This window comes from Rhinopithecus bieti, unplaced genomic scaffold (genome assembly GCF_001698545.2).
Source record: "Rhinopithecus bieti isolate Rb0 unplaced genomic scaffold, ASM169854v2 scaffold_12928, whole genome shotgun sequence".
NCBI classification, from domain to species: domain Eukaryota; kingdom Metazoa; phylum Chordata; class Mammalia; order Primates; family Cercopithecidae; genus Rhinopithecus; species Rhinopithecus bieti.
Window position 1 is genome coordinate 3,184,754 of NW_016807614.1, and position 10,770 is coordinate 3,195,523.

At 48.2% G+C, this 10,770-nt stretch overlaps 1 protein-coding gene across 7 annotated transcripts in view; it reads right to left on the reverse strand.

The window, feature by feature from the left end:
* Positions 1–1,219: 1,219 nt before the first annotated feature.
* The window catches only part of MYL4 (myosin light chain 4), a 40,490-nt gene continuing 30,939 nt past the window's right edge, over positions 1,220–10,770 (reverse strand). For 6 of the 7 annotated variants that reach the window (XM_017882949.1, XM_017882947.1, XM_017882948.1 and 3 more), the window contains exons 4-8: positions 8,705–8,854; positions 6,921–7,094; positions 6,321–6,398; positions 5,727–5,770; positions 5,105–5,275 (exon numbers count right to left, since the gene is read on the reverse strand). In XM_017882949.1, coding sequence (XP_017738438.1) covers positions 5,742–5,770; positions 6,321–6,398; positions 6,921–7,094; positions 8,705–8,854 — 431 coding nt within the window. In that variant the 3' untranslated portion in view covers positions 5,105–5,275; positions 5,727–5,741. Of the gene's footprint in view, positions 1,391–5,104; positions 5,276–5,726; positions 5,771–6,320; positions 6,399–6,920; positions 7,095–8,704; positions 8,855–10,770 lie in introns of those variants that run through there. The other variant, XM_017882943.1, reaches the window with a different exon arrangement.

The following is a 10,770-nucleotide window of genomic DNA, read 5'->3' on the forward strand; positions in this document are numbered from 1 at the left end:
TGAACTCCTAACTTCAGGTGATCTGCCCACATCGGCTTCCCAAAGTGTTGGGATTACAGGCGTGAGCCACCGTTCCTGGCCCATACTACCATCTTTAACTGGAGCGGGGAAACTAGAAAAATTATGAGTCGAGTTTGTTGTTATTATTCTTCCTATATATTTTTTAATTAATAAATATTTTTAATTAACAAATACATAAACTCCTAAACCGCTATGAGAGAATGATAGAAGTGCTTAGCACAGTGCCAGCACATAGTAGGTGCTCAGTATGTTGATGATGATCTTTATTATCATCTCTCTGAAATTCACCTTTGACATCAGGGGACCTCATATGATGATCATCTTAGCTCTAGTGACTGCTTTGTTCATTTTCTCTCTGCGGGGTAGTAGAGGCTCTGGCCTCTGTCAGGGGCCTGTGGCAGTGGATAGGGAGGAGACTTAGAGAAGGCCCCTGAACACCCTCTTTCCCTCTGCTCCTTTCCCACCTCCCTCCTGAAGGTCATTGGCTGTTCGTTCCTCTGACAGTGGGAAGTTTCCATGAAGATACCCATTCTCTCTGACAACTTTCTGGGCAACTTTCTCCCCAGCATCTGTCCACAGGGAGCCGAGAGCCTGGCCTTTAGGGAACACACAGTCATACTCTCTTTCCAGAGAAGCAGCTTCCCTGTGTCCCCTCATGTGTCATCATCCCCTCAGGATGGTGCCGTTGCTGGTTGCAGGCCAGAGCCCCCCTTAAATCTTCCATAGAGCTGGGACACCTTTCCCTTCCTCCTTCTGGCCCACTTACTCACACTCATCCTGCCTGAGATGCCGCCTTCTCAGGCCCTCATTCAGGAACCCCTCAGGGTGGTGGAAGGGCCCCCAGCGGGCTCAGTCCTATTTCCATAAACTGCAGTTGACCCATGAACAACATTGAGGTTGGGGGCACCAACCCACATGCAATCCAAAATGTGCATATAACTTTTGATTCCCCAAAAACTTAACTATGAATGGCCTACTGTTGACTGGAAGCCTTACCAAAAACATAAACAGTCAATTAACATACATTTTGTATATATGTATATTGTAGACTGCATTCTTTAATAAAGTAAGTTGGAGAAAAGAAAATATTAAGAAAATCATAAGGAAAAGAAAATATATTTACTTCTAAGTAGAAGTGGCTAATCTTCAAGGCCTTCATCTTCCTCATCTTCATGTCCAGTAGGCTGAGGAGGAAGGGTTGGTCTTGCGGTCCCAGGGTGGCAGAGGTGGAAGAGGAGGTGGAGGTGAAAGGAGACGCAGGAGGGACAGGCACACTCAGTGTACGTTTTATTGAAAAATATCTGTATATAAATGGATCCACACAGTTCAAGCCCATGCTGTTCAAGGGCCAACTGTACATGGTCTGGATCTGGTAGGAAATAGTGGAAGTCAGTCTAGTTGAAGAAAATCGTGAACTTTATTTAGTCACTTTTTATGCATACCTCTTCCCAGGAGGGGCAAGTGCTGAACCTTAGTTATGGGCCGGGCAAAGTACAGGGTTGGGGAAAGGATGACTAGGAGGACAAGAGCCTCTTCTGGCTTCAGATAAACAAGCCCAACACCACGGAGGTAGCGAGTAAGTTGGTTCCCAAGGAGGTTTGTCAAGTAGAAAATGTTTCCTGGCCAGGTGCAGTGGCTCACACCTGTAATCCCAGCACTTGGGGAGGCCAAGGCAGGTGGATCACCTGAGGTCAGGAGTTTGAGACCAGCCTGGCCAACATGGTGAAACCCCACCTCCGCTAAAAATACAAAAAATTAGCCAGGTGTGGTGGCGCATGCCTGTAATCCCAGCTACTCTGGAGGCTGAGGCAGGAGAATCGCTTGAACTGGGAGGCAGAGGTTGCAGTGAGCCAAGATCGTGCCACTGCATTCCAGCCTGGGTCACAGAGTGAGACTCCATTTCAAAAAAAAAGAAAAAAGAAAAGAAAAGAAAATGCTTCCTGAACTATTCCCTCAGTGGAAGTGATGACTGAGCCGGAGCAGCGTCTTAGACCATGTGTAGAGGTCACACACTGAGACGCCATACGATAAAAGAACTTGGGTCCCTGAGGACCCATGTGGAGCATGCCAGCTGTGCCAGCTATGGACTGCCAATCTCTGGATTGCAATGGGAGGAAGAAATGCACTTCCATGTCTCTTAAGCCACTGTGTTTTGGTCTCCATACGCACAGCCAAATATAATCTTAATTAATACTGTGTTCAATAAATGTCGGCTGATGTTGTCACATGATTATAACTAATGTCTGTCTTCCCACTAGACTGAAAGCTTCATGAGGACAAGGGCCATGTCTGTGTAGTTCAGTATATCCCCAAGGCTCATGCCAGTGCCATGTGCACAGCAGGTACCCAGTGGGCATCTGTTGAATTAGTGAGTGAGCCATGACCTCTGTTCATGCTCTTCTTCTCCCTGGGCCTAAGCACCAACCTTGGGGCACCTTTTCCTTTAAGGTCTCACTGAAAGCCCTTCTCCCAGAGAAAATACTTGTAATGCTTCACTTCCTTCCGGTTCCTCCTTTTATTGGTTCCTTAAAACTTACACTATATGTTACATAGATGGAGTTATCCCTATGCTATTTGGGGATCATTCTCTGTTTATCCCTGGATACTTATGTGATTGCTTAAGTGAACAGTAACCTACTTTGGGCAAGGAGACCACTTTCAGTTTTCAAATCACTGGGAACCTTAACACCAGTTCTTCACAAATGAATACAGTGGGCAATAAATACTTGCTGAAGAAAGAAAGAAGAGAGGGAGGAGGGTGAGGATCAAAAAACTACCTATCAGGTACTATGTGTTTTACCTGAGTGGTGAAATAATCTGTACACCAAATCCCTGAGACATGCAATTTACCTGTGTAACAAACCTGCACAGGTACCCTTGAGCCTAAAATAAATGTTAAAAAAGAAAGAAAAGAAGGGAAGGAGGAAAACCTGACGAGGTCCCAGTGCTAAGGAGAATGTTGGCATCTCAAGTTGGGTGTGTGATTTAAAGAAAAGAAGCAGAAAGTGAGGTCAATAAGAGCAGTCTGAGAGGTAGGGACAAAGAAGAGAGTCCTAGGAGTCAAGCTTGGAAAACATTTCAAAGGCAGGTTGAAAATGGTGTGTTGAAAATTGAAAAAAAGTAGAATTCAAGGGACCTTGTCAACATTAGCTGTGACCTTGATTAAGTCACTTCACCTTTAAGGATCTGTTTTCCTGATTTCGACACTTAGGAAGTCTGACTAATCAGTGAACTGGCTCTGCGCCAAGGAGACCAGTTAGAGGCTCCAAGAAGCCTGAACCCAGCCCTCTCCTCCTCAGCCAAAGAAGCTGTGTTCTTCAGCTTCATGCACTGAATTTATAAAATTTAGTTTGAACAAAAGGCTATGGGGCTAAACCAAAGTTTGAGAACCACTGGATTCAATGAACTCCTCAACTGTATGAAGATCCCTGATTTTGAGATTCAACCAGTCACTCCCAAAGCTGAAACCCTTCCTCAAAGAAAATCTGGGAAACAAAGGGCATATACATAGATCTTGGCCTTGTCTCCCCAGCCAGACTGTAAATTCTAAGAAGGGCAAACTTGGGCTTGTGGTTCTCAGCTTCCCATGACAGGTAGGCAGCCTTGGCTGAATTCATAGATGTTCCACAGAGTTCTGTGGCTGGATGCTTGACAGTTACGCAATAGAAAGGCCATGGGAAGGATTTATTTCCCCTTGGGGAGTTCTCGGGGATGTAGGGACTCCCTTTCTCGGATGACTGGACCCCTGTGCTCCCATTTAAATATTTCTACTCATATACGTGTGTCTTTAACTTCATCACATCATCTTGCTCCTTCTTCTCAATTGCTGGTTTTCAGGTGTCTCCTTTTCCCACATACCTCTACCCACTCCCCTTCCCTCTCAGCCTGAGGTTCATGACCTCTGACCCTGACTCTTTCGAAGGCATTGAGCTGGAATCCTGTGTCTGGAGTCAATGAGATGTCCAGAACAGGCAGGACTGAACCAAGTACCGGGAACTTTGCACACAGAGGAAGAGGCACCTAAAAAAGCAAGGATCAAACCAAACTGTGGTCCATCTATACAACGGGATATGATTCCACCTTAAAAAAGGAACATGAGGACATTGTGCTAAGTGAAATAAGCCAGCCACAAAAGACAAACACTGTCTGATTTCACTTATCTAGCGAGGTCAAATTCATAGAAATGGAAAGTAGAATGCTGATTGCCAGGGGCTGGGAGAAGGAGGGAATGGGGAGTAGTTTAATGAGTACAGAGTTTCTGCTGGTGGAAATGAAAAGGTTCTGGAGATTGATTACTGATATGGTTTGGCTGTGTCCTCACTCAAATCTCATCTTGAATTCCCACGTGTTGTGGGAGGGACCCAGTAGGAGGTAACTGAATCATGGGTTCAGGTCTTTCCCATGCTGTTCTCATGATAGTGAATAAGTCTACAAGATCTGATGGTTTTTAAAACGGGAATTTCCCTGCACAAGCTCTCTTTGCCTGCCACCATCCATGTAAGGTGTGCCTTTGCTCCTCCTTGCCTTCCATGATGATTGTGAGGCCTCCCCAGCCATGTGGAACTGTAAGTCCAATAAACCTCTTTTTCTTCCCAGTTTCAGGTATGTCTTTATCAGCAGCATGAAAAGAGACTAATATCATTACATGACAATGTGAATATACCTTACTCTACTGAATTGTACGCTTAAAAATGGTTAAGAAGGTAAATTTTATATTATGTGTATTTTACAACAATTTTTGTTTAAAAGCAGCAACAGCAAGGACCACAGGAGGAGTCCCTGCCTCAGCCTGTCCCCTGTCTGCCTGCCACCTGGAGGTGTGATAAGGTAGAGGGTGAGCCCGAAGGGAATGAAACTCCTCCAGGTGACAACTCTTCCAGCTGCTGGCCTTCCAGAGCTTACTCTCCTGAGACTGACCCCAATATCTCTAGATCCACAGGCTTTTGTCTTTGTCTCCTAGTTCCCAGATGCTACTCATTTCTCTGAGCACACATGAGACCGCAGGTGACATTATCACACACACACCACAAACCAACTCAATCTGTTAATTAGTTTTTTAAAAAACAAACAAAACAGAGACTGGTCATAATCCCAAAGCCCAGCCTGGCCGTATTGGAGCAGTTTATTAACAGGGAAGGCCTGTAAGGTCCTTGGGGCAGTGGCGTGGTGATAAGTCGAGGACTCCACCTCAGCTCAACCATCCGGGGCCTCTCTCTAACTCACCCTGGTATGGCTAAGGCCAAGGGCCAGGCACCTGAAAGAAAGTACTAGGTGGAAAGGGCATTTCAGCCTCTTATACCCAGCCCCTTACCACACCCAGGGGGATCACAGGGAGAACCTAGGGAAAGAAGTGAGGAAGAACAGGGTCAAGAGCACAGGCCAGGGACCCTCTCTTCCACTTGGGATCTGGGTTTCTCACTCCCAGGAGCCTGTACAGGAGACCTCAGGCCTGAGGGAAGGGCGTTGCCTTGAGAGATCCTGGGAGAGGCAAGAGGATGTGACTGACAGGGTCAAGACAGGGAGAACAGGCAAGGGCAGGCAGGAGACAGGAGATGGTGAGTGAGCAGGGCTGTCCTCACGTCCTGATCCCAAGTGGTTTCCTCTTAAGGGGTCAGGGCTGGGGCAGATGCCTTCTAGAGCATGTGGTGGTATTCTTAAGGCCCTAAGTGACCCCAGAAGGGACCGGCGGGGGAGGCTGCACTCACCTGGAAGACTCTGCTTCACCCCGACATGATGTGCTTGACAAAGGCTAGGAAAGAAGTGAAAATCAGCTGCCGTGTGGCTCAGCACCTCTAGGCCCATAAACCACTTGTCCCTTCTCCACACTGCCTGACTTCCAACCCTCCCACTCCCCTTTCTCCAGACTGTGTAGTTCCTGCTTTTATTTGGGGGTTGGTGGGGAGAAGGTGGAAGAAGGGCAGACACTTAAACTCTGCTCTGTGCCCACTCTCTGTGCTCATTCTCAACACAAATGGAATGAACTACATTATGAATCCCCACAGCCTTGAGAAAGGTGCCAGCATCACCCCTATTCCTCAGACGGGAAAACTGAGGCTCAGAGAAAATAAGTGACTTAATCGAGTCCACTAGCTAATATATCACAGAGCTAGCTGCAAAATCCATGCTCCCACCATCACACTAGGAGGTTCACTCACAAGATGGAAAAGAACAACATCCAATAGGGGGTCTACCAAAGCCCACATCAGACACACACTCCCCAGTTCCTGGGCCTACCCCACCCAAGCTGTTCCCACCCTACCATCCCTGGCTGCCCTGGGAAGCAAGGCGTGGCTTAATACCTTCATAATTGATGCAGCCATTGGCATCCTCTTGCCCGGCTAACAGCTGCTCCACTTCAGCCTCAGTCATCTTCTCTCCTGCAATGGGTTTGGGAGGTGGTGCGCTCTTAATTACAGATGGCAAAGGAGGAACTGGCAATACCCAAAAACCCCCATAAGTCTGAAGGTTCAAGACTGCCTGGATCTGGGAAGTGGTTCAAACCAAGCCTCCCCCAAATGCTTTGAAGGGTGGGGTCAAGGGTCTTAAGGTCTTGCCTAGTCTCCGAAGCCTCCCCCTCTGCCTTACAGCTGCCAGGGCTCAGTGTTTCAGGCAAAGACAAGGAAAGAAGCCCTGAGTCCCACCTCTTAGGCCTCAGCAGTAACCCCTGCTCTGCCAACCTGCTCTCCCCTCCTCTCCCAAACCCTGGTACTTGCTGAGCAAACCCAACTGGGGATGGTTGTTCTTGCAGGGCCCAGGGAGGCAGGGCCTGGATCAGGTCATTATCCTCAGGATGCAAAGACCCTTTTATACCACCCCCCAACCCAACCAGTATATGTCACCTTGGCACCTCCCACCCCTCCATTCCTCCCTTGGTCTTCATCTCTGCCCAGCTGGCATACCCAGGGTGGCAAGGACGTGCCGAAGCTCAGCACCCATGACCGTGCCATTGCTCTCCTTGTCAAAGACACGCAGGCCCTCCACGAAGTCCTCATAGGTGCCCTGCTCCTTGTTGCGGGAGATGTGCTGCAGGATGGGTAAGAATGTCTCAAAGTCCAGCATCTTGACATTCATCTCTTTAGGCAGGCAGGGTAAAGAAAGAGAAAGCAACGTGAGCTGGTGCTCAGGGGAGCAGAGGGTCAAGAGAGGGCCTCGCCCCAAGTCTGGCAGCACCCAGGGCTTGGGCTACAGCCACTTCTGGGTGGTACACCCATTAGTGCTCCTGGAGGACACAGAGCTGCCCATCCAAGCAAGGCAGGGGACTGGGGGCTGGGGAGACAGTCTCAGGGGCCTTCTTTTCTCAGTGAAAGGAGTAGGGTGGAAGGAAAAAGGAGCCCTCCACCCAGACCTCTGAGCACCAGGTGGCCAACCAGGTGAAGGAGCTGAGGGTGGCAGCAGCAGGATGTGAGGGGCCCGAAGTGCCACGCAGCCTGGGCCTCACACTCAGTTTAGACCCTTGACATGTGACAGACCTATAATCACAGGGGCAAACAGACAGGACTGAAAAAAGAAATGTTTGCACCACTCTGCATGGGATCCCATCACTAGACCACACTGCTTGAAGCTACTCTGAATCAATAATTTTTATAAATTCGCAGTTCTCTTGTGAACAGTGCACTTCTCCCACATGGTAGTGTATTAAAAAGCTTTAATTTAATAGAGGCAAACTATTTTTAAATACCACAAACGTGAGCATTTCTTTCTTTTATAAGCACCCAGGACTTGCTTCTGACTTCTGAGAGGCAAGCTCCTAGCCCTCTGGTCCTTTCCTGCCCACATCCTTCACCCCCGCGGTTATCTTCAGCCACAGGAGAAGGGGAAAGGGCCAGAACCAAGGGATGGAGGGGGGAACCAATATGGGACCCAGGAGGCCTCCAGAGATGGCCCGCCCTTGCTGAGAGGCTCACCCCACCCCAAATCCCATGCCAACACCACTGAGGAGAAGCATGTGTGTGTGTTTTAGAGCAGCTGTTAACTTGACTGGCACACATGACAGATGACATTACAAATGGAACACACTCCACTGCACCTCTTTTCATCTGCCGTAACAAGGACTGATGGAGGCACAGCTCACACATGAGTATGAACACTCCACGGTCGCACTTAAGAGCTACAAAAGAATCATTTGCACCACTTTCTAAACACTCACTCACCAAAACCTATTGAAGTGCAAATGAATGCAAGAGGCAGCATGTAGAGCTAAGAATCTCAAAGCTGCTCTAATTCATATCAAACAATTTGTAAAGTCAGTACTCTAACCATCATTAGAAACAAATTATTTGTAATACAGCTCACGATGGCCACCACAGGATACTTGGTGCTGTGACAGATGCCTCTCCTGAGAGCTCCTGGGCTGGGGAGTGAGAACCATCAGTTACCAGATTTCCAGATTCCCACCCAGCCTTCCTCAGACACTGAGGCAACAGAATGTAGCTCCTGCCCCGCAGGAACTCCCAACCTCGTGAGGGAAACAAGCCCAGGCTACCTTCCTCCAGGGTCACTTAAGTACTGGACGTCTAGAAAAATTCTCAAAATGGGACTAGGGTAAGCGGGTAGGGGAGGCTGTTCCTGAGGGGCTAAAGTGGGAGAAGAGAGAGCCCAGATGACAGAGAAAATCTGGACAAGGAGGGAGCCCAGGGGCTGCAAGTTGGACCCTGGGAGAGGTCTGCCATGCAGACACACGGACCTTCGGGCTTGGGCTTGCCCAGCACGCGCAGCACCTCGGCGTTGGTAGGGTTCTGACCCAGGGCCCGCAGTACATCCCCGCACTGGCCGTAGGTGATCTTCATCTCTCCAGTTGGGGTCCGATCAAACAATGAAAAGGCCTCTTTGAACTCTGTGAAGAAAAGACCCAGCCATACCCCCCAATCCCCATTGAAGGTGGTGGCTGGTGGCCAATCAGCCTCCACCAAGCTGAATAGTAGGTGCGTGTGGTTGTTAAAATATTCCAATATTTCTCTTTGTCCATTATCCTAGGCCCTCCCTCGAACCCGTCCCCATCTCATCTTCTGCCAAACCAAGAGGCAGCCTGGTGCCTCCACAACCCATTCTAGGGCTGGGCCTGGGGTCTCTTCTATTGCTTCATTGTTATAAAATTCAAATGTTGGGAGGCTGCAGAACGAGAATCGCTTGAGCTCGGGAGGCAGAGGTTGCAGTGAGCTGAGATAGCACCACTGCACTCCAGCCTGGATGACAGAGTGAGGCTCCATCTCAAAAAAAAGAAAAAAAATTCAAATGTCTCCCTGGTTTCCACCCCTCCCACCCACACATCCTGCTCTGGTGTAGGTGAGTTTCCTGACTGCTGAAATGACAGACAAGTGAAAATAGCACTGGCCCGGAACTGAGGATTCCTAAATTCTCATCTTGGCTCTGCCTCAGAGTGCAGGATAAGCTGGGCTGGGTCTCAGCTTCCTGTGCACACAAAGGAAGTGACAACTCCACCCCACTCCCTGGGCCTGTCACTGTGAGAGCAAAGGGAGGTCGCAGTGTGTGGAAGCATTTTACAAAGTGATAAGACGGCTGGAAAGTCAGCTATTATCAGTACTGCCTGTTCCAGGGTGAAAGGCGGCTCCCAGGCCTGATGAGGCAGTTGTCAGACCACCCCAGCTCCGCCATCCACTCGCATACGGCCTTGGGCAAACTATTAACCTCTGTGGGTCCTCGTTTTCTTAGCTCTAAGTGGAGACACAGTGATCACTTGAGCGGGTTGCAGGTGGGATCACAAAACACGCCAAGTAATGTCCAGGAAATGGTAAGGGAATCGACAAATGGTGGTTACAACTGTTTCCTAGTTCTGTTTCCTACTTAGCAGCCCAGAACCATAGGGACTGGACTCCTTGAAGGCAGCAGGGCAAATATCCCTGCAGCAAGACCAAAGGAAGTCACTCCTGGTCCCTTTTTCAAAGAACCTTAACTTTTCATTGATTTGTTTTTGTTTTTGTTTGAGACAGAGTCTCGCTCTGTCACCCAGGCTGGAGTGCAGTGGTGTGATCTCTGTTAACTGCAACCTCCACCTCCCAGATTCAAGCAATTCCTGTGCCTCAGTCTCCTGAGTAGCTGGGACTACAGGCGCCCACCACCACCACACCTGGCTAATTTTTGTATTTTAGCAGAGACTGGGTTTCACCATGTTGGCCAGGCTGGTCGCAAATTCCCGGCCTCAAGTGATCCATCTGCCTTGGCCTCCCAAGTGCTGGGATGATAGGCGTGAGTCACCACACCTAGGCCCAATTCTTCATTGATTGGGATTCAACCAGTTCATTAGTGGAGGTAATTTGGCCTGGGAGGGGCATTGAAGTTACCTTATGCTACCCACAAAGAAGTGGTTTACTAAGCAGATTAACAGTATAAGCCAAAAAAGAATTCATGAACTACTTAGGGAAAAAAGCCAGTTTTAATCCTTTCCAAGTACTTCTTTCCCTAGAGGCTGCATATGGATTATTTACAAATCATTCCACATATCACAGAAGATTCCCCGGACCTTAACTTTCAACTCTTTCTTAGGCTTTGTATGAATTTAAAAGACATAAAACCACATTTCTTTCACATTACTGAATAATTGAGTTCAAATTTCATTCCCATTGCTTACTTGACTTTGGACAAATAAATATTTAACCTCTAAAAACCTCTTATATAAATGGTACCTACGTCATAGGTTTCTTTTAGTTAGATTTTTTTTTTTTTTTTTTTTTGAGATGGGGGTTTATTCTTGTTGCCCACAGTGGGGTGCAATGGCATGATCTCGGCTCCCCA